The 23,396-nt window shown below is 47.0% G+C and overlaps 2 protein-coding genes across 3 annotated transcripts; one reads left to right on the plus strand and one right to left on the minus strand.

Annotated features, from left to right (window-relative positions):
* Positions 1-6,778: 6,778 nt before the first annotated feature.
* On the minus strand, positions 6,779-14,599 carry LOC103759634 (mast cell protease 1A-like). 2 transcript variants are annotated; one of them, XM_018068229.2, is made up of 5 exons: positions 14,408-14,599; positions 8,681-8,834; positions 8,041-8,182; positions 7,665-7,922; positions 6,779-7,114 (listed from the first exon to the last, which is right to left on the minus strand). In XM_018068229.2, the coding sequence occupies exons 2-5, from the start codon at positions 8,785-8,787 to the stop codon at positions 6,944-6,946; spliced, it is 678 nt and encodes a 225-aa protein (XP_017923718.1). In that variant the 5' UTR covers positions 8,788-8,834; positions 14,408-14,599; the 3' UTR covers positions 6,779-6,943. The 2 variants fall into 2 exon arrangements, with proteins under 2 accessions (XP_017923718.1, XP_017923716.1); XM_018068227.2 differs by lacking the exon at positions 14,408-14,599 and adding an exon at positions 9,237-9,342.
* A 7,223-nt stretch (positions 14,600-21,822) lies between these two features.
* On the plus strand, positions 21,823-23,012 carry LOC103765316 (olfactory receptor 10A7-like). The gene is given in 2 exon segments (XM_025894643.1): positions 21,823-21,886; positions 21,889-23,012. Coding segments are annotated over 2 exon segments (1,188 nt in total).
* The last annotated feature ends 384 nt before the right edge of the window (positions 23,013-23,396 follow it).

The following is a 23,396-nucleotide window of genomic DNA, read 5'->3' on the forward strand; positions in this document are numbered from 1 at the left end:
TCTGCATGGGCTGCAGGCCTTCAGCTCTGCCGTGTGCTTTGCGTGGGTGCAGGCCTTGCCTTCCAGCTCTGCCCTGTGCCCTCAGCACAGGCCTTATGTGCAGGCCTTACCACGTTCCTGCAGGTCTGGGCCCAGCCCTTCCCCACATGCACACACACACACAGTGAGTTGGTTCTGACCTGTATCAATAATTCAGTGAGATTTGGATCTAGGATCTCACAGGAGTGAGGGGGAAAAAAAAAGGTGAGAAACAATCCTGTGAACAGCAAAGTCATAGAAGAAGAGGGGAGTGCTCCAGGTGCCAGGTCAGAGAGGGGAGAGACCATGGTGGAACAGGGATGTTACTGCAGCCTGTGAAGAGGACCACACTGGGAAAGATCTCCACATTGCAGGCAGTGGATGAGACCATGGTAGTGCAGGTGGATTTGCCTTGAAGGAACTGTGACCTGTGGAGAGCCCACGCTGAAGCAGGTTTACCTTGCAGCTCATGAGAGCCTCAGGGACTTCCCTGCACAGGTGCCAACAACTGGGACACCTGGGATCCAGAGCAGCTGCTGGGTCAACTCAGGCTGAGTGTCTCAGTGTCTCAGTGTTGCTGGGGGATCCCTGTGCCTGGGTGTGGGTGCTGGCGGTGCTTGATCTGCCTTGACACATGTCCCTGGTGTGTATGTGCTGAAGTGCCTGGGGTGGACATATCTGTGTGCCTGTGTTTTGCCAATCTGTTTTGCTCCAGGAACGAAGATGGATTAAAGGAATACAGGCACCAACTTTAAAGAATAAGTGTCTAAGTTTACTACAGTGCGAAACAGTAAAGAATTACAAAGGAAGCAGTGGCTTATGAAAGGATACACTTAGAAATGCAACTAATCATTACTACGAAAGTGTCTATAGTGATTAAGAGAGAGATACATCGCCAATTAGCCTATTTACATTACCATCATCCAGACCTGCACATTAGCTGGAGAGGCCCCTGATCACAGCGAAGGGCTGGAGAACCACTCCTGGTAATTTGGAAATCCTACACAGTGCGTCTACTCACAGAGGTGGCCTCCATCTTTGCTGTGAGAGAGTCCAGCTTATACAGTGTTAAACAAACCAGCTGACATCACTCGATTGGTGCAGAAAAACAATCTGGCTTTCTTCCCTCCTTGGTTTTCCCTTGAAGCCTGGCCAGGGCCGAGGACAAAGTCAGGGAGTCAGTTTGGACTAACTACTACCAAATGCCCCATGGCCTTGACTAGTCTCTGAATACAGATCTGTGGCTACACTTATATCTCAAATATGAACCAGCTGCAACCATGTGAGGCCTACTGCTTTCATGGCCTTGACATACTAATTATTAATAATATGTTGTGCTACTTTTAAAGCATTACTAAGGATTATATAGCATCTTGGTTAATAAGCAGATATATGGCTAAATATAATACTGAGCTAAATACAATATTAGGTTGGAGGGTTCAGCTATAGGTCAACTTTGGCTCAGGGATACCCCCAGCATTACAGCCTGGAAGGTCTGAGCCACACTGAGGAGACGTAGTGGGAGCTGCTGGAGCTGCTTCCCACAGATTCTACCTAGGCCTTACAGCAAGGTACCCTCTAGGTCCCTTGGGCACCCCCATGTCCAACAGGTCCCTCTGCTTTGGCAGAAGAGGAAACAAACTTTGTAAATCCATTCAGAAGGGGTAGTAAATTGGGCACTGTATGAGGTCTCCCATTTATTCCTACTCTGATCTCACCTGAGCTGTCCTCATGGATTACTGCTCAGTCTTTGCTTCTGCTTCAGACTTCTGCCACCAACACTCCCCACTGACCCCTTAGTTTAGATCAGGGTGGGCAGGATATTTCCCAGTTTCCTCATATGCTGGCACAGGGCAAATTCATAAGATGAGTTTGCAGGTTATCTCAAACCTGGCGAATTTGGATCCAAGATCACCATCACTGGGGGGGCTCCCAGGCATGGAAACATCCCTGAACTTACAAGGACACTGCCTGTAACAGAGAGGAATGGACATGTCAGCCAGAGGTGATCTGGACCACAGGAATACCACTGGAAAGAATAATTTGTTCATTTGTCATTCTCAACAGATATAAGGAAAAAAATGTTGGAGAGGATAGTTAGACTTCAATCTGTGTGATCAAAGCCATGAACAACCTGAGAGACATTTGAAGCTGGCCCAGCTGTGAGTGGGAGCTGAACCTTCAGATGTGTGTTTCAGCCATGGTTTGAAGTAAGTCTAAGTGTCCAAGAGCAGAGAGGAACAGGGTTGCAGAAGAGGCAGCTTTTTCAGTTTCCTCCAACTAAACGTCTTGTTCACTTGTGGTTTGGCTGGGGTTTTGTAGTACGGGTGAAGTCAAAAGTTTATGGTAAGGTCTGTCTTGAGAAAAAGATATTATCTGCATTACTTCTGGCCACTGAAGTAAAATTTAGATGAGAAGTTACTGAGGAAGTAATAGGTTCAAGTTCCTTTAGTGTTTGCTTGTTCATCAGCACCCTTTAATCTGTGCAGTAAAAGATAGTGTTTCAATCAGCAAATGAAAAGGAGATGAAATCCCACATGAGTACCTTGTATCTCTTTAGAATGGGCAATCTGACTTGGCTTGTGGAGAGTATTTTCCTTTCCAAATGCTCTTTCTGTCCTGACAGTTGAAATCCAATGTAAGGTTCCAGGCATTTTAGCTGCTATTTAATTAAATACATCCATAGAGGTGAATGAGGCCTGAATAGGAAGATGGACAGCTCCAGTTCAAGGCTGAACTCAACTAATGGGGTATAAAAAGAAAAAGGAAAAATTAATGGAAATAACCAGTTTGTAATATAGCTAAATAACTTGTCCATTACTGTGCCGGGCTCACCAATCAAGAAGTCTCTAATTTTTGTTCCTTGACAAGTTCAAACTTAAATGAATCCTTCCAGATAGCACCAAGTAAGAAGTGTTTACTTTGAGTGGCAGAGATGGTGAGATAAAAACCTCTAACAATATGGGTAGAACAAAGTAATAACACCCATTCATTTTTTGCAATACCTACTGTGAACTCTGAAGTAGAGGAAGGCTGTAATAATAACAATACTCATGTGGAAAAGGAGGAATTTCCGTAAAAGTTTTCAGAAGGGCTAGTTGGTGGAGTTTCTCCCTTTTTTTTCTTGTGGTTTCTTACATTGTGTCCCCACCTCTAACATTTCTGTCAGAGAAACAGTGGCATTCTGTCACTGCAATGTAGTTGGCTCAGACTGCCTTGCTGTCCTGGCTCAAATGAGATTTTAAAGGCTCTAGGTTGACATTGGTAGGAATAAAAATGCAGGCATTACTACACCTTGACCAGAATCCAAGGTAAAAATCAGATGCAGAGAGACAGATGTGCCTCCAAACAAAAACAAAAAACCCCAAACAAACAAACCCCAAACCAAACCAAAAATCCACAACAGGGAAAAGAAAGGAGAAAATATTTCAGTATACAAGGAAAGTCACATCAGTACTTGGACAGAACGATAGATATGACAGTCATCACAGCAACAGATAAATCACAGAAATTCATATACGGGTGAAGTTCTTCAAACTATTACAGGATTCTTCATTTTTTTTCTTTTTTTCCTCTCTTTACGGTTTTCTCCTTACTCAGTGTCAGAGCAGTTTTAAAGCAATCACACTGCACAGTGGATCTTTCCTGCCTGTAGTATGGATGTGGCCTTCTGCACATGAATCCCAGAACAGAGATTCTGAGATCTAATTCCCACCAGGGTTCTTTGGATATAAAATGAATCTGCACTGACAAAGCTATTGGTTACAAGGCTGACATTATTTGAAGGGTGATATGTCTGAGCATTTGTGGTGATTGTCCTCCGGGAACATGGCTGATAAGAGAGAAATCAGAAAAAAAGGTAACAGTTCAGTTTACCTATGACACTGAAAGTGTCAGACAAATACAGAACACGAACTAGAGCTCATTTTTGTGTTAGTGACCCAGTGAAGAACATTCAAAAGAGAAAAACACAGCATAGAAAAGAGAAAAGGAGCCAGCCCCAAAGGACTAATATTCTCACCTTTCATCAGAGGCCCAAACAGTGTTCACAAGCCCTCCTGAAAAAAGATCCAAACTTATGCCCCATCTATCCAGGCAATTTCTTCTGGAGATTTCTCCTCCTTCCTGAAAGCAGCCGAGAATGAGCTCAAGAGCATGACCCAAGAAGAGGAGCCAAGTGCTGGAACCTTAGCTCAGCACTGAAGTCATGACCCGCCAGAGCGTGGAGTGAGACCCACAAGGGTTTCTGAGCTCCTTTGCTGCCCTCAGGGTTGACCCTGAATTGAGCATGAGGTTGTAACAATTGACTGCTAAGGCCCCTCCATGCTTGCATGAATCCGAAACTCCAGGGTTTCCTGACCTTTTCCAGAGAGGTGGTTTAAAGGCCGATGTCACATACACCAGGCTCCCATGAAAAGAAGCTTCCTCAAGCCTCATGTCTCTTTCAAATGTGAGCCCGTAGACTGGAGACTCTTTTGCACTTTATTTGCTCCTCGTGCTTCTGCCTGGGCTTTCTATTTGAGCACTGCCCGAATTTGCAGGACCACACTGAGAGGGAAGGTAAAGATTACACTGGTATTTGGGCAGCTGAGGCTGCAGAAACAAGAGTAGCAGTGTGTGAGGTCCCCCAGGGTATGGAAGGCACCTGGCAGAGCTCAGTGCTTCCAGGAACAGGGCTGGCACCTCTCAACACCTCCCAGACCTGTCAAGGTCCCTGCACCTGAGCTCAGAGCTCGGAATGCAGACTGACCCTGTGCTCCTAGTGCACTGGAGTAGTTCAAAGCAGACCATCCCACAGGCACTTTCTGACACTGCAGACTATCAATACAGGAGAGCTCTGCTCTGGGCATGTGCTTGCACCCCTCACCTCATGCCCAGATGGTCCTCTGCAGCCTTCTGACAAAAGGCAGCCAGCTCTGGCAACTGAGAAGCAGCAAGAAAAGCAGCATCTGTGTCTGGGGACACAATTCTGCTCTCCCTCCCACAGTTCCCACAAACCCCTGTCCTGGGAGGTGTCTGGGCCTGGTCCTGTGGCAATGGATGTTCCTGTGACCCCCCTAGAATGACAGGGGTGCGGTGGGGAAGGAGATCCCTGTGCCCACTGCAGACTCTGTGCCAGGGGAATCTCTGGGGCCATTAGGGCTCCTTTACAAAGTGCTGACGGGGAGGGGGTGCTGACACATTGTCACCCATCTCCCAGTGTATCCCATGGAAGAGCACTTTGGATTTTCCTCATCTCTTGTATCTTTACCAGACAGGCAGCTCTGTGATCACTCCCTTGCTAATCCTCCTCCCCAACATTCTCACTGACACTTGTTGGTTGTGGTGACTCTCAGCTCCAGAGCCTGTGGGACCTGTGCTCATCTGCCCCACAGTCACTGGTGCTGCTGACTGCTCCTTTCCTGCTCACGTGGCACACGTTGACTGCATGAGAGAGAAGAAAGTGCTGGACCTAGGGATTGGTATTCTGGTGTGGCATTTGGGTGGAAAGGGATGTTATGGGAGGAGAGAGAGCAAAGCCAATGTGGTTCAGGACTGGATGGAAAGCCTTGAGAGCATGATGTGTCAGATTGTGGTGTGTCTTGGTCCCTTTTGGCCAGATCACCATCCTCTTGACACCCAACTTTAAAATATTTATATGCATTTATGAGCTCCCCTTTCAGTCTTCTTTTCTCTAGACTGAGCAGGTTTGGTTCCTGGAGTCTTCTCTCGTCAGAGAGATGCTCCAGTCTCTTAATCATTTTTGTGGCCTCCACCGGACCCTCTCCAGTAGTTCCTTGTCTTTCTTGTACTGAGAAGCCCAGGACTGGATGCAGCACTCCAGACGTGGCCTCACCAGGGCCGAGTAGAGGGGAAGGATCACCTCCCTGACCTGCAGCCACACTGTTCCTGATGCACCCCAGGATCCCATTGGCCCTCCTGGCCTCCAGGGCATGTGTCTGGCTCATGGTCAACTTGTCATCTACCAAGACTTGCAGGTCCTTCTCCACAGAACTGCTGTTCTGGTAGTTGGGGTTATCCCTCCCCAGGTGGAGGGGCCCACACTTGTCCTTGTTGCACCTCTTTAGGTTTCTGTGCCCCCAGTTTTATATCATTGGGAAGCATGCTGAGGGTACATTCTATCCCTTTGTCCACATCATGGATAAATGATCATAAAGGAAAAATTGCATAAAAGAAATGCATCTCTCCCTGGCATGACTGACCAGGCTTGTCTCTCTGCAATACTGCCTTTGCCTGAGCCATATTTGACATTCTCTATCCTGTCACCACACCACGAGGGCACTTCTTGGCCCAGCCAGGTCTGATTAGCTGATTCCATAGGAGAAAATCTCCACATTTCAGCCCTCAGGCATTTTACAGGTGCAGAGAAAATGCTTCATCTGAGGTTCAAGAGGGTTGAAAGGGAAGATGGGATGTAAGGTTGGCTGGTGTTGAGTCTGTCTGAGGATCCTGAGATGGTTTCAAGTTGGTAATAGAAACCCACATGATCCCCCCTTGAAGGCAGAGAAGCTTCTGTTTCTGAAAGGCTGAATAAATGGTTTGGCAAGGCTGCTGTCTCTACCTGCTGGTTTGAGTGCAAGAGATTGAGGGAGACAAGGGAGAGCATTTGCAGCAGTTCAGGGACAAAGATCTGTATTGTGTGTCCCACCTACAGTCCCACTCAGGTTCTCCCAAGGAGTGTCATCTCCTCCTTCTCATGCTCAGGCTTTGCATCCCATCCTCAAGAAGGCAGCACACACAAGCAAGTTTGAAGGAGCTTTTATTGATGGACAGAAAGCAGAGCAGGAGGTGGCACTGTTGGGCAGTAGTGGGAGGAAGGGAACAATGGGAAACTGGATGTGCTTGGGACCTGCTTTCTTACCTTGCCAGGGAGACTTCCCTTAGTGCAGAAACCATTGCCTGGCAAGGCATCTCTGACTCTGTTTTAGCTGCATTTGGAATTCTCTTGGATTGCAAACTTCCTCAGCTGTTCATTGATCCAGGGCTCAAAATAGGAGACTCTGGTAAATACCTTAGGGAAGGGTTTATTTTGATATCCATAAGAAACAATGCCATGAGCCTTCCGATTGCAGACTAATGGGCCTCCAGAATCACCCTGTGGAGTGAAAGGAGTGAAAGGGGTCAGCCCTGTCACAGCACAGCTCTCCCTGCCCTAAGGAACAAACTATTCCACTTCCCTCTCCCCATGTAAAGAATCTCCTCTTCTGACCCCCTCCCTCCCTCCAGACCCAGCTCTGTAGGGTTTGTAGCTGCCTCACTACTCCTCTAAGCCCTTCTGGGAAGCAACTCAGGACTGGAGGCTATTTGAGATTCAAAACCTTTCTGAAAGGAAGGATCTAATCCTAGTTTAGACATGGGGGACTATCTGAACACTTCCAGTGAGGATAGGATGAAGGATTTACACAAGCTCTGCAGCCTGCTGGGGCACTGGCTGGGATGGGTAGAACATCCCCAAGTGAGTAAAGAGGCAAATTGATGCTGAGAGTTGGGCAAGTGCACCCCAGCTCAGGGAGCACGTCAGCTTCAGAGCTGCTGTGAGGAGCCTCAGCACATCCTCCTGAAGAATCTGGTTCATTGTACTGCCCTTTTGACCCTCACCTGAGAAACCTGACTGACTGTGGTCCCAGCACCATCCAAACACTTACATTGTAAGTTGATTTTCTGCCACGCATATCACCGGCACAGATCATAGACTGGCACCAGTAGCCTTTGAAAGACTCCTCACACACTTCCTCACGCTGCAGCTCCAGGTCCACCTCTAGCATCACATCAGTCCTATGCCCTGTCACTGATGTCTGGCCCCAGCCAGACACACTACATTTAGTTCCTGGTGCAACAGTTTCATTATGACTGGGCAAGGAGATGGGTTTCACATACTTAGTCATCTTGGCCTTTCTCTTCAGCTATTAAGCAGAGAGAACATGGGGTTAGAGCCAGCAAAGGAATGGGAACAAGTTCATGGGTTTGGTGAGGTGAGCAGGGAGGAGATCCCTTGGGCAGAAAAGATGTGTGAGAACATACCTTCAGCAGCATGATGTCATTTCCAGATCTATAATTTAAGTATCTGGGATGGATGACCCAACATCCAACATGGAACTTCTGCTGGCTCAGTTCTTTCTTTTTTATGTTGTGGGCTCCCAGAGTCAGAGTGATATTCACCTTTCTACCAGGAAACACCAAAATGTTACAGCTGCACTGGCCAGAGCAGCACAGCCCCGTGGCAGGTGGTTGGAGGGAGGTGGCACTGGGATGTACCTCCCCAGAGATTTGTTCTCAGCAAATTCCCTTTTGTAACCTGGGTTCCTTCCACCGTTCAACTGAGGGTCCCTCCCCCCACACTCACATAGGTCTGACTTGTCCCATTCTGAAGACAAAGGGAAGCAGGGAATGGGACACACACTGGTCCCTCTTTTGCAGCAGTACCTCTGAGCCATGGTAGGAGCCATGAACCAGGAGATCACTGCTGAGCATTCCTGTCCCCAGGAGCACACAGCAACCTGGCAGACAATTCCTGCAGCTCATAGGGGGAGCTCAGCTCACAGAGATCCCTGCTCTGCCTGAAGAGACACAGAGAACTCTTTCAGCCCAGACCAGGACTGGGGCCCTTCAGGACTGTGTGAGACTTGAAAATATCCCACACAGAAGAAACAGAGGGTCTTACCCTTTTCCATGCACACAGTGAGCTGCTGAGAGCACTGCATCTGGTTGAATCAGGAACCCTCCACATCTGTAAGTATCTGAGCCACTTTCAATTTGTAAGTAAGCCATGTAGGGCCTGGAGTGGGGCTTAACTTCCCTTCCTCCAATGATCCTTCCTGGAAGAGAGATGAGAAGTGTTAATATCACATATGCCAATATTTCCTACCAAGTTTGGAACTGCATGAGGAGAGAGGGACCTCTTCTAACATCATATGCAAATGATATCCACAACTCTCCTTCCTTGGGCTGTCCAAAGCATTGCTGGCGCACAATGGAGAGAAAGACAAGCAGCACTGCCTGGGGAGGACTGACCACACCTGGCTCTGGATGACTGAAATGTTATCAAAGGGCACAACTCTAGTCCCTGTAATGCATCACTGGTTTCAGGCACAGTCTGAGTTGAAAAAGAGGAGAGTAGGAGTGCAGTGATAGGAGAGAAGACCAGGTAAGAACATTTCCTGAGATTTCCTGCTAGTGTCCATTTGAGGCCTTGCATGTCCTTGTCCTGGTGTACTCACCAGCCCCAGCCCATGGTAGAAGGAGAAAAGCGTTTGGGAGTAGGAGAAGCAGCATCTTCTACCACTGTCCTGAGGAGCCAAAGCAGTTATTAAGGCCAGACAGGAGATAGGTACAGAATGGCAATCTCTATATATGTAGTGTGGAGTTGAAACAGGAAACCTCAGCCTGCTCTTAGGTTGTGTCATTTTCTGCTTTTTTATTTGCAACCCCCAGATTGTGGCTTGGTGAGGGAGTTCATTGCACATGCTCTGGTTTTTGTCACCATCTCCTCCAGAAGCTAGAGAGATCTGGGCTTGTTCAGGACCTCACATCCCCGAGCACTTGTGTTCTAGATGATTTGAGAAGTCCATTTGCTGAGAAAAGTCTGAGGTCCAGCTGGGAAGTCAGTCCACGGGCCCAGGTCCACATCAGCAGAGGCCATGGCCAGGTGCAGGCCTGGCTGAGACACTACTGGAGCTGGAGCTCAGGTGGGGACCAGAGTCAGAGTGTCCTCTTCAAAGCAGCCCCCAGGAGAAGGGTAGCAGCCCCCAGGAGAAGGGCAGCAGCCCTATCTGAGGCCTCTCTGAGGTCCTTCCTGGCTGCACTGGTTCCAGGGTTTCAAGCTGGAAGGGACTCAGCCCCCAGTTTTGCTGACTCTCCTTTTGCCGTGAGTCCAGCCATTCGAACCTCCAGGAAGGGGAATGCACTTAAGGCACTGACACAGAAGAGGAAGACTGGACATCCTGTCTGGGCATCTCATTCCAATGCTTCAGTCTTCTCATCATGAAAACACTTTTAGTTTTTTCTTACACATTGACTTTTTAATTTATTTTCTACTGTCTACCCATTATCTTTCTCTCTCATGCTGCCACCGCTGGCTGCGGTGAAGAGCCTGGTTCATCTTTCTAGTGGTAGCTTGCAGGCATTAGAAAGCTTCTCTTCTGTCTGAACTTGTTACAGACCTCCACATAGAGTATGGCCTATGAACCACCACCACCGCTCTGAGCACGAACATCCAACCTGTTTTTACCCATCAAGTTGTTCATTTAGATCATAACATTCTAACCCACAGAGAAGAGTATGCTGGGTCCTGACAATGTCCAAAGCCTTGCTAAAGTCAAGGTAAAGGACACTCACTGCTCTCCTTCCTGCATAATGCCATAATGAGAGAAGCAAATCACCTTGGTCAAGCCTGCTTACACTTGGTAAGTGCTTGCTGACTGTTGCCATCCCCTTCCTCTGCTCCATGTGCCCTAACGTGCATTATGAGAGGAATTGCTCTGTGAGTTTTCCAGACTCCTTGGAGAAAGTTGGCTTCCCTCCTTGTATTCATGCTTAATTAGATGCTGTTACTTTTGGTCTGTGTTTAGCCCAGCCACCTGTGAGAGTCTGTTCTTTTCCTGCCAAGTGATGTGAAAACAAGCACTGATAAATGAGAACTTCGTCCTTGAAGGAAGCATCTTCTATAAACCGAAATTAATTGGGACCTCACTATTGGCCGACGGCCCTCCAAGGGCATTTGAAGGAAAAAGTGGAGAGGAGGAGGATGAATAAGCCCCCAGACTCATTTAGGAAAGACCCCTGAGGTGTAGCAGGGGCACCACTTACATCACAGGGGGAGGGACCGAGGGCCTCTGGCTGGGCGGTTCTGGCCACACCTGCCCAGGTAGATGTCACAGGTTAATTGCATAAAAATTGCTGGGAGTGGATTCAAACTTCACAGGGAGGACAATGTTGCCTTTGCATGTTACCTTTGCAGGGATGCCTGCTATCGTGTGAGCCTGCTGATGCTCTGAGGATGCAGCTTCTGCTATGGGGAATTCTAGGCATTCTGGCGTCTGTAAGACAACCTCGAAAGTAACACCTGAGTGAGTGGGGTGTTGTCTTGGAGATTTGTTTCCCTTCTCTTTCCTGTCTCTCGATTTCTCATTTTGTTTACTATTTCTTTGTAATAAATGTTGTTTTGTTGAGCTTTCAATGGTGTACTGATTTCAGTTTCGGCAATCTCCCTGCTACACTCCTCTTCTTTCAGCTTTCACCTTTTCATTCATCAACATGACCTCAGCAAACCCAGACTCCTCTTCAGCCTTCTGATGTTTCCAGCAAAGTGCTGACGTTCTCCGCAATTCCTCTCTTGGCTGGAAGCTTAAAAAGCTGTAAATAGGAGACTGAGTCTTCCCAAGTGAGAAGACCCTCTGCAAGGCTTGTGACCTCTTGGATGGGCTTGTGCAACCCCAGTACTGAGCATGTGGGCTGGGACATGTCCAGGCCCTGTGTCATGATGCCATTATAGAATTATTGTTCTGTGCTCCCCTGTATGTTCCTGTTCCAAACATGGAAAGAACCAGAGTGGACATGGTTGTGTTGCAGCTCACCAGGGCAGTGCTTCTGAAGGTGAGCACTCTGAATGTGTGCTGCCTCTCTTGGGATGTTTCAGGATGCTGACAGGAGGTGATTGAGCCCTCAGAGCCCTCAGAGCCCTCAGAGCATGGAGAGAAACAAACCTGAGCCATCCCACTCATATCAACTACTTGGAGGCTTACCGGGAACTGAGTGCTCTGGTAGTCACAGGGACATGGAGGTAGGTACCTGATTGATTTGCTGTAAAGCAGAGACTGAGTGTCCTCCCACCCTTTTGGGATGCTCAGAGGACCAGAACCTTAGCATGAACTGGAGGGAAACCTTCATGAAAACAAAGACACATCCTCTGTGCCTTGACATGGGTGGAGCAGAGTGTACTAGACTTAGATGGCTTTTGAAAGATCGAAATTCAGGAAGATGAATCCGGGCACATCCTTCCACTGCTGAAAAGGAGTTCATAGAATCCCAGAATCATAGACTGGCTTGGGTTGGAAAGGACCTTAAAGACCATCTCGTTTGAACGCCTTGCCATGGGCGGGGACACCTGACTGACCATATATCCACACTTGCTTCTGCCCCTCCCTCTCCCAGCACCAGACCACAAGGCTCATTCAAACAAGCACCATCCTTGCTTCAGACATTTTACTTTCCCTGGAAGAATGCCAGGCTCCTTCCTTTCAGCACTTGCAATGATTCCAACAGCTTTTCACACTCCATTGGTGTTTTCATGCAAAGGGGGAGATCAGGCTCTATGGCACTTTCCTACAGTCCAGAGCTCCTTCCAAGACAGTCACAAGGGTTCTTTGGCAACTTCACTTCTGGGGAAACCCTACAGGAAAACCTGACAGCTCCGAGGTGGAGACCGGTGAAAGGTTGGGTAAAGATTAAAGTCTTGTCTGAGTGCCAGCAACCAGAGCAGGGACCATGGTTCCCAGGGCCTCCTGTGGCTACTGTGTCAGGAACTGGGTAGGCCAACCTGTCTGCCTGAGGAGGGCAAGGGACTTGTAAACCATAACTTTGTTTGGAAACCAGATGTACTCTGCAGGGTTGAACAGCAGGACCAAGACAAACAGGGCAGAGCCCATGAGCTCTGGACATCACCTGTGACACCTGTTACTGTGAGTGTGTGACTGTGTGTGTGAGGCAAGTGGAGATGGGAGGATCCAAGGGCTGGATACTGCCCAGGCTGAGTGTCTAAGTCTGGTTACTGGGGGATCCATCACACCCACGTGTCTGTGGAGGAGTTTGTGTGTGCGGCAAGTGGTTCTGTGTCCCCACGGCTGGAGTGGGGTTGGGGGCCTCAGGGTGCCAACAACTGGGACACCTGGGATCCAGGGCAGCTGCTGGGTCAACGTGGGCAGAGTGTCTCAGTGTTGCTGGGGGATCCCTGTGCCTGGGTGTGGGTGCTGGTGGTGCTTGATCTGCCTTGACACGTGTCCCTGGTGTGTATGTGCTGGAGTGCCTGGGGTGCCCATTTCTGTGCGCCTGGAAGGCTCAACCGCACTGGGGAGACATGGTGGGAGCTGCTGGATCTGCTTCCCACAGATCCTACCCAGGCCTTACAGCAAGGAACCCTTCTTGGTAGCTTGGACATCACTATGTCCAACAGGTCCTTCTACTTTGGCACAAAAGGAAACAAACTTTGGGCATCCATTCAGAAGTAGTAGTAAATTGGGCATTGCATGATGTCTCCCTTTTATTCCTACTCTGATCTCACCTGAGCTGTCCTCATGAACTTGTCATGGATTACTGCTCAGTGTGTTTTTTTCCTGCTTCAGATTTCTGCCACCGACTCTCCCCGCTGCCTGCACTTCAGCTGTGTGTGTTTAATAGACATTGGCCTTGAAAACAAAGCTCTCCACTCAAGCCTAAGCTCTGAATTTTATTTCAGGTGCCTCCAATGGAGGCGTCTGAAATGCCTCCTGCAGCAGTGCTGCCTTCACACGGCAAGAGAGAGGAATGGACATGTCAGCCAGAGATGATCTGGATCACAGGAATACCACTGGAAAGAATAATTTGTTCATCTGTCATTCTCGATAGATATGAGGAAAAAAATGTTGGAGAGGATTGCTAGACTTCAACCTGTGTGATCAAAGCCATGAACAACCTGAGAGATATTTGAAGCATGTCCAGCCATGCATGGGAGCTGGACCTTCAGATATGTGTTCCATCCACAGATTTGAAGCCTTCATCCCAGTGTAAGTGTCCAAAAGCAGAGAGGAACAGTGTTGCAGAAGAGGCGGCTTTACAGTTTCTTCCAATTAAACTTCTGCTTCTTTTGTGGTTAAGCTCAAGATCAATGAGGATGATTAAGGAGAGCAGTGTTTTGTAGTGCAGGTGTCGTTGAAAGTTTATGGTGAGGTCTGTGAGATATTATCTGCATTACTGCTGGCCACTGAAGTCAAATCTAGATGGGGAAAGTGAGGAAATAACAGGTTTGGTTTCCTTGAGCATTTGCTTCTTCATCAGCACCCTTTGACCTTTCCTGTAAAAGACAGTGTTTCAACCACTGAATGGGAAGATGGGCAGCTCTGGTCCAAAGGTGAGCTCAACTGATCCAATAGGAAAAAAAAGAAAAAGGAGAAATCAATGGAAATAGCTAGTCTATTACAGAGCTAAATAACTTGTTTCATCACTGTGCCAGGCTCACCAGTCACAAAGTCACTAATTTTTGATCCTTGACAAGTTCAAACCTAAACACCAACTAATCCTTCCAGGTGGCAGGAAGTGAGAAGTGTTTACTTTGTGTAACAGAGATGATGATATAAAAAACTCTAACAATATGGGTGGAACAAAGTAATAAAACCCATTCATATTTTGCAATACCTACTTTGAACTCTGAAATAGAGGAAGGCTTGAAGAGAAGAAATACTCAAGTGGAAAAGTTGGCGTTCCCATGAAAGCTTTCAGAAATATTAGTTGGTGGTATTTCTCATTTTTTTTGTTGTGATTTCTCACATTGTCCCTCCACTTAGAGCAGGGGAGAAGTGTTCCAACTATGCAGGCTTCTGTAAAACCTGTATTCACTTTAAATAAGAAGAGAATATAAGAGTTACCATGAATGAAACACAAACATTTTCAATGGGATGAAATTTAGAGAGAAAGCTTCTTTCAGAGAGGAAGGTGACAAATCTGGCCTTTGCCTGTTGTGAGGTGCCCACTAAATTAATTGTTTTCCAGGCCTCTTTGACAACCCTATTGGTTTCTGTTTGAATTATTCTTCCCATCCACTGCTAAGAATGTCACCTTTCAAGTGTGGTGGGAAAGGCCACTACCCGCTGTTGGGCTTTGAGTCCTTCATGGTTCAACTGAGCAGCTCTGGAGAGATGCTGACCTGAGGTGATTCAGGGCTTTAGATCTGGCCCCTGGAGCTCAGAACACCATGGAGTTTCTCCAAGAACATTGCAGAGTTGGGCTGTGCCTCTAAGGAGACCATGAGGAACATGTCCCCAGAGCCAGAGTGTGACTGGCTCACAGCGAGAGGTGACTCTGGCTCTCCCAGTCACTGTCTGTAATTAACACCTTCAGAGTTGCACTGAGGTGATCTCAGCCCTGGTGTAAAGGGAGCTGTAGTCTTTAGATCCAGCCATCCCTTTCCTTCAGCATCGTGGATTCCCTAGAGAAAGGAAGTTGTTGTGGGAAGTAGGAGTAAGCAAAGAGGCAGAACCAGGAGAGGTTGTCCCAGTGAGTAGAGGGACCAGTGTATCCATGGAAGACAAGCTTGGACAACATAGCATAAAGGACATGGTGGATGTGATCTCAGCTGCAGTAAATTACTAGACCATATTTGGGAGAATTTTCAGTACACAGAAATAAGACACAAATATCACAGATCCATTGAATCTGTCATCTAATTGTCCTTCTGATATACCAGTTTTGGTTATTTTTTCACTAAGTGCCTGACCCCAAGAAAATTATGTTATCCACATAAAATCACAGAAGTATATATGTTCCTTACATAGTCAAAGATGGAAAACAAACATGCTTTTATTTAAGAGGTCCCAAAGGAAAACTCCTTTTATCTGAATTATCCACTTATTATGGTTACTTATTGTGCTGGACACTCAGGATTCAGTCTGCAGAAGTGTTTTCTGAGATGGCATAAACCAGGAGACACCTGCAGAGCTGTCTCGTGCTTTTAGATAGTACAAGGGCAGAGCACTTAACCCTTGTCCTAAGATCAACTTTAAGGCTAGAAGGAGGAGTTAGGAGGGTGTTGTTTTACACTGCTGCCATCCTAGGAGTTGTCTGTAAATAGGACAAGTAGTGGTTGGCAAAGTACCCATAGAACCAGAGGCTGGTTTGAGTTGGAAGATACCTTAAAAGACCAGCAATAGTGGAAGCAGCATAGATGGTGGGTGATCTTTTGGGGAAGCCTAAAGACATGGTTATAGGAGGCACAAAATGAATGAAAGCTTGTCTGGGGTTCTGAAAATAGGGAAGGAGCAAAGAGGCAGTGGGAACAGAATGCACAGTTATGATGTGTTGGAGGGAGGCTGAGGTGTGTAATATGGCAAATAGACACCGAGGCAAATCTGGCTGATCAACAGCATTGGCCTGAGACTTCCATACTGAGAGATAAGGAGGAGAGCTGGTGTGGAGCAGAAGCAGATTTGTGGCAGGGCTGCTGAGCACTGAGCTCTTAACTGCAGCACTGTTTTCATAGAACACTGCTTGCTAGGGGAACAGTTATCATACCCTAGTATGTCACAAGAGAGCAGAAGCACCACTAAGTGGTGAAATTCAGCATCTGTCATGTGCCTCCACCTTGTTATCTAGAGAGAAACGAGGACCTTGAAGAGCCTGTTTTCTTCACTGCCTGTAGAAGGAGGCATGTTGCCTGGTCCAAACACTGACATTAACATCACAGAGATTTGGATTGAGATACTCACTGCCCATCTTCACAGGCAGCATCCAGTTTCCTCAACATAACCACTGAATTTCATTTTGGATCCTCCAGGGTGTCCTCCTCAGCCTCCAGCTGCAGCTCTAGCGAGGTGCTGGTTTCCCTTAGGTCTGAGACACTTCAAGCTGTCCTGCACTGATAACTCACACATCCTAGAGCATCCAAGCAACACCAGATGCCTTCCCATACATGTCCAAGTTGACTCTAGTCACTACAGCCTGTGAAGTGATTCATCTTTCTGATGAGTCATCCTCTGAACACTGAGATGAAGACTGTGCCCCTGGCCGGGGTTATTTCGTGTGTTACACAGAGTCAGACAGAAGTTTTTGCTGCTGCCTTGTTCAAGGTGCTTTCGCGGTTTTTCACTGCTCTTCCTTTTCCTTTTGGACTGCAGTAAAATGTTGATCGTTTGGACATCTTTGGTCATCATGATTTTTTCTGTCAGTGTTTTGAACTGTCAGTGTGGCACACAAAAACTGTGAGATGGTTTAAGCTAAATATTGCGTCTTCCAGGTGCTGGATGTCAGTATTGATGATGTATTGAGGTTGATTGTGTGTTTCTAAAGTGCATAAGAGCACAACTGAAGCATATACTCATTTAGTGAAGATACAACATTTAGGGTTCTTAGAGAATAACAAGTTTTGGCTGGTTTTCCTTGGCAACAGAATTACTAAGGAAGAATATGCATTACAATTCTATTTCTGAGCAAAAACTGCCTTAAGCTGCAAAACTTGAGGGGTTCATATCTAAACATTTCTGATTTTCAGTCGAGTCCAAAGGATCCATCAATGGCTGGTTGAAGCTGATACCTTCTTCATAGCAATAGATGGGAAAGATCATGGGAAATAATGAAGACAAATATTGAAATCTAGATCTTTTAGCTGTGAAAATAAAGGAGAAAAGGAGAAACAAAAGTGAAAGAGTGAAATGAAAGCAGTGCAAATGGGGTGGAAACAAAGTTTCTGCACTCAGTGACCAAATCTTTTAATTTCTCAGAATTGGCTTCTCATCCATACAAGAGAGGTTGACTAAACTTAAGTGAAACACAACTATAGAATAGCTACTCAGAACTCTTTTCAGGTTGGTGATGGATACAAATTTAATTCCAGTAATTCCAATCAAATCTGATTTTTATCTGTTTGGTTCTTTTTTCCTACTGCAAGAGATGAACAGTCTCCTAGGTGTAGAGATAGGAGGCAGAGTTTTAGCTGTGTTTATTCCACACCACCCCCGTCACAGCAGGGATGTGGTTTTCAGCAGGAAAAGCCAAGAGCCAGAACCCAGGAGTTTGCCATTTTGGCTGGCTTGCCCCAGCGGAGGGACTGCTGCCCATCGACTCTGGCAGATTTGGTCCCTCTGCTGGTCCTCCCTCCTGTTTTCCACATGACTACAGACCTTTTCTGTGCTGCTGAACTGGCAGCCCCAGTGGAGCACAGCCAGGGGAAACCATAACTGTTGCTGGAGATGGGAAGACACAACTGCTGCTGCTGCTGCTGCCATCGGAGTCGGCATTTCAGCAGCAGAACTCTTTATTCTGGATGAACTATCTCTCCAGGTTTTGTTTCTTCTTTCTGTCTCTCCTTTGTTTCTGGGCTGGAAAACATAAACGGGTTGGAAAAAAACACACTGGGCACTCTCTTCAGGGAGTGTTTTTGTTTGGTTGGTGGTGGATAACCTTTTTTTGGGTAAACCATTCCCTCTTTTGTACAATCTTTTATTATTGTTGTTATGATTCTTGTGGTTTCCTCAGTAAATTGTGATTCCAACTTATAATCTCTCTGAGTATTTTTCCTCTGCTATGGAAAGGGGGCAGCTTGAGTGGGGTTAATTTCCCCCTCGGGTTTTTAAACCAGCACAACCATTAATTGTATTGATTTTTGTAGGCTCATGAAAGAAAGAAAGTAGGAAGCAAGGAAGGATGGAAGTGGAAGAGAAGGGGGAAAAAGGCAAGGGAAAGGGGCTGTTACAACCCGCCCCAGAGGGCAACTCAGGTTCTTGTTAATAGATCCCTTGGGGTGGATTAGAGTGAAGTAACACTGAATTATTGGTGTTTCTATATATATATATATATATACACTGGGGGGTTGTTTTAGAAAAAATTGGCTGCAAAGGAAAGCAGTTTTTGGTTATAGTTATCTATAGTAATACAGCAAGATAAAAGCATAAAAATAACGCTTAAGAAAATGTGTAATGGAAAAGAAAGAAAGAGAAAGAAAGGATAAGAGTAGAAAGATCTCACCACCCAAGGATGCTGCGACAAGGCTTCATTGTTGCAATTTTGATGTCACAGTGAGGAAGGTGATGGTCACAGTCTTGACCCATTGGGGATGGGGGAAGCCCATGAAGCACAAAATTCTGTGGGTTAATACACGCTCAGATTTCGGTGGAACACCCAGGTACCTTCCATGGCAGGGCAGGGGGGAATTTTACACTGTCTGATGTAACGCTGTGGATCATGTTAAGTCCTCTGGTGAAAGCCCCAGAAATGAGTTGGGGGCACTTCAGGGGTCTTCGATGGTTCTTCGAAGACATGACAGCTGTCTCACATCAGCATAGTTGAGCCAATTATGCCCCATCAGAAGTGATGAATAATGTGAATGTCCCAATACATTCCCCAGGGTGGGGGCAGTTTTTCAACTGAGCCAGTTGTGAAAAGGATGACAATTGGCATGGTAAAATGTGCTATCCTGCCTCTGCAGGGTCTGCTTCTTGTGAGCCTTCTCCCTTATCTGGCTCAAAACCTAGCCTCCAGTGCTGGCTGCTCACCCCCTCTGTCTTACACAGAGCAGAGGTTTCGCCACCGTGCACAAAACACTCTCCTCTTTCCCTTTGCAAACCCGGCCCCAGCAAAACACCCCTCGCGTGGCTGGTTGTTTTGAGTCATTTGAGCCTCTCACAGGAGTAAATGATTCAAAGTTGACAAGTAGTCACTTAGACTGAAGATTGAAATGTGAACAGCTGGAGTTGAATGAAATTTCTACAAGAGACAGCATGGCCCCTAAAGGTACCCAGTCAAATTAAACAAAGGCAGGAGGCTTTATCAGGCTAATTCTGTCCTTGGAGTCACATATCCCTTGATGTTCCCAGATATTTCTTAGAGCTTTTAGGTTAAAAATTGATCACCAGCTGGCTCGGGATGCACAGTTCATAGAGTTAGACATGTAAGACATGACATGCCTACGCCTGAAGGAGTCTCTCCTGTCCCACTTTACAGGTAAGGGAGGGAAAACTGCCATTCGGAATAGCATTTCAACTGCTACTGTAAGTGTGTAATTGGTTGGGGACATCCCCTTGCCCCCAGAGGGAGCATAGTTCTGAACCACCATCCCTGACCTGCCTAAAATCAGCTGAAATCAATCCCACCCACAGGGCAATTAGGGCTTTCAAGAGACTCTTCTTAAACCTGGAGTGAGTCATGTGTCAGAGGCAGCTCAGCTGTTCACTTCTTGGGAAAAAAAAAGAGATGCATTGAGGTTGCTGCCTTTTCAGCTGCAGCCAGTTCAACGGAGTTGAAACAAATCTAAAAATTCCTTTTCTTCCTCTCCATGAGGCAAGGCTTTGGCTGACTTTCTGTGGAGTATGCCAGGTACTAATATCAACAGATTGCTCAAGCTGTGGCAGGAGATCATTTGCACTTAAATATAACTTTTAACCTGCAACGTAAGCTGACCGTAGGAATCATCAGCCCAACGCTATCCCTGATGTAGGAAAACAAGGGAAATACTTGTATCCAAATTTGCGTGACCCACATTGGAGGAATTGGATGGCAGAACTGTTGCAGGTAGGACACTTCAAACTGTTTATTGTGAATGTATAAAGCAAATACAAGGAAGAACTAAGGCCAAAACTTAAAGGGCCTCAGAGCCAGTACGCACGAATTACACAAATTGAGAGTTGTGTCTGAGAGGTGTTCTGCGTTAGGAAATAAAAACTAACCTGTCAGTGAAACAATGACTGCTGTGAGGGACGTTGACTTAAATAAAGAACTAATGCTCAAAGCAATAGTCTAAAACTTTCATATGGGTTCAAAGAGCAGAATCAAGAAGCTTCCGCTTCAGCCACATGGATCTAACAATTAAGAAAACCAGTGTGAATGTGTGCCAGTGGAGAATGCAGGGAGTTTTTTATGTCATTCTCTATCTGTCATGCACAGGCTATCTTGGGATATCACTCAAAAGAGTCTTCTTTCATTTCTACGTTAATGGAATCAGTCAAACCCAGAAAGATTCCTTTTAAATACACCAGACCATTAACTGTCTGAGAATTTTAGGAGTTTAGTTACTATGATTACAAGGTAAAGTTGCCTGTGGCTCCAGGATCTACAGCTTGCACCTTCATGTTCATGTCAAAAAACCCACAGACAAAAGAGGGCAAGTTATAGCCAAAAGAGAAATTAGACGGAGTCAGTCTGAGGAGTGACTGAGTCATGGCAGGGTCGTGTGCTCTGCTCTTGCTTTGACAGCGTGTCCTTCTCTGGGTGCCAGGTCTGTTGAGCTGACGTGTCTGAAGGGCACACAACTAACGCCCCCTTCCTCCTGTCAGGCTAATTTCTTCTTTCTTTCAGTGCGTCGGTTTCCCATCTCAGACATTACGAGCACACAGAGCTGCCACGGCTGGCCCAGCACTGCCTGAATTTGCCCCTGGCCTTGCACCCACAGCGAAACTGCTCGGGAGAACGGGGAAATGTCACTAATGAAGTGAATGGTGCTGAGCTTCACCCTCTGCACTTTCTTACCATTCTCTGTGGGCACCTCTCCCTGTAATTTTTCCTTCTTCCTTTGCCTGCCTACAGACAGAATTTGGGTTTGGTTTACTTTGGTGCTGCCTTCTTTGGTCTGTGGGTGTTTCAGTTGTCAGCTGGGCTTTCCTCCAGTGACAGGAGTTGGCTTAGGTCTTCCCTTCACAGCTTCTGGTTCCTCCATTTGGGGGTGCTTTCCCCAGAACTGGGCTCTTTGAAGTCTTTCTGTCCCACTGACAGCTGGGGAGTGACGTGAATATGAGCCAAAGCCTCCCACAGCCTGAGCTTCCCTGGCTTTCACCTAAAGTTGGGTTGCTCTAAAGGTAACTTTGGATATCTCGGAGGAAGCTGCCTGCCCTGTCAGTTCCACTCTGTAGAAAAAGCCAGGTCCCAGCAGAGTGCAAGGAGCAATGCCCACTGCTCCCTACGTAGCAAAATGGTTATTCTTTCTTAGGTCTGTGGGTGTTTCAGTTGTCAGCTGGGTGTTCCTCTCAGTGCAGAAAGTGCCTCTGGGACCAACTGGGAGCACAGAACTGACATTTGAGGGGAGCACATATTCTTGGCAATTAACGCTATGCCCAGAATGGAGCCAGCCCTTAAATGCTAACTCCTCATAGTCGAAGGCTTGGTCATCACTGTCCCAAACAATGCCACTTGGAGAGCACTGACACTCCCACTACAGTCGTTGCCTTCTTACTTTGCTCAGCTCAGCCTGTTCTACAGTTACAGCCTTTGATCCAGCAGCTCTCCAGCAGTTCCCAAGAGACTCTTTGAGTAACTGGCTGAAGCACCGTCATGTGACTACAGCTCTGACAGTCTGTCTGCTTGATTCCTCCCAGATGGAGTCAACAGAGGAAACAGAATCAGGAAACCACACTCTGCTGACTGAATTTGTCCTCTCTGGATTGTCCAACCGCCCAGAACTGCAGCACTTGCTGTTCTTCACATTCTGCTTAGTTTACACCATGACTGTCGTTGGGAACCTTCTCATCCGCGTGGTCACGGTGCACCCCACCCTCTGCACGTCCATGTACTTCTTCCTCCGGGTCCTGGCCTTCCTGGATGTTTCCACAGCATCCACTGTTGTCCCCAAGATGCTGGTAAGTTTCCTGTCAGAGGACAGGAGCATCCTCTACGTGGGCTGTGCCACGCAGCTCTACTGTGTGATTTTCTTCGGAGCCACTGAATGGTACCTTTTGGCAGCCATGGCCTATGACCGTTACGTGGCCACATGCAACCCCCTGAGATACGCTGTCATCATGAATGCCAGAGTTTGCCTTTCCTTGGTCCTGCTGTCCTGCTGCAGTGGCAATGTTGTGTCTGTGGTGCAGACAGCTTGGGTGTTCACGATGCCCTTTTGTGGGCCCAGGAAGATTAACCACTTCTTCTGTGACATTCCCCCGCTCATCCTGCTCTCCTGCACTGACACCTCGCTGTATGAAAAGCAGACGGTTGCAGCCACAGTGCTGGTCATCTTCACGCCATTCTGCCTCATCCTGGTGTCCTATGCCTGCATCATCTCCAGCATCCTGAAGATTTCCTCTGCAGAGAGCAGACACAAGACCTTCTCCACCTGCTCCTCACACCTTATTGTTGTAATATTGTACTGTGCAAGTGGAACCTTGAATTACTTATGACCGAATTCCCGTAATTCACAAGACACTAAGAAAGTTGTTGCTGTCGTATACACAACCATAATTCCCATGTTAAACCCCCTGTTTTACAGCCTGAGGAATAAAGAAGTGAGAGAAGTACTAATCGTAACTATGGCTGTGTTGGTGAAGAAATAAGTCTGTTCTGGCCCGCGAATGTGTGTATTAAAAATCTTATTTCCATTTTTGGTGTGTGTGTAAGGTTCACCAGCTCAGTGGACACAGCAGAATCAAAGAGAAATTTCACATAGTGCAGGGCCAGAGGAAATGGCATGAAGCTGTGTTGGGAAGGATTAGGATAGGTTAAGGTTCTTCATCCGGAAGGTGGTCAGACACTGGAACAGGCTCCCCAGGGTGGTGGTCACAGCCCCAACCTTCCAAAGTTCAAGAAGCATTTGAACAATACTCTCAGGCCCATGGTGGGATTCTTGGGGTGTCCTGTGCAGGGACACGAGTTGGACTCAATGACTTTTGTGGTTCTCTGCCAATTTGGGAGGTTATGTGATTCTCTGAGTCTAAGAA

Source organism: Manacus vitellinus, unplaced genomic scaffold, assembly GCF_001715985.3.
Source record: "Manacus vitellinus isolate BGI_N305 unplaced genomic scaffold, ASM171598v3 scaffold_131_pilon, whole genome shotgun sequence".
Lineage (NCBI taxonomy): Eukaryota > Metazoa > Chordata > Aves > Passeriformes > Pipridae > Manacus > Manacus vitellinus.

Excerpts from the sequence above, each read along its gene's own strand:
- LOC103759634 (XM_018068227.2), bottom strand. The coding sequence starts at position 9,291 with ATGCTGCTTCTCCTACTCCCAAACGCTTTTCTCCTTCTACCATGGGCT. Across the intron at positions 8,835-9,236 it reads TCTACCATGGGCTGGGGCTG|GAAGGATCATTGGAGGAAGG; the intron begins GTGAGTACACCA and ends TCTCTCTTCCAG. Across the intron at positions 8,183-8,680 it reads CACTGTGTGCATGGAAAAGG|AAAGGTGAATATCACTCTGA; the intron begins GTAAGACCCTCT and ends GTTTCCTGGTAG.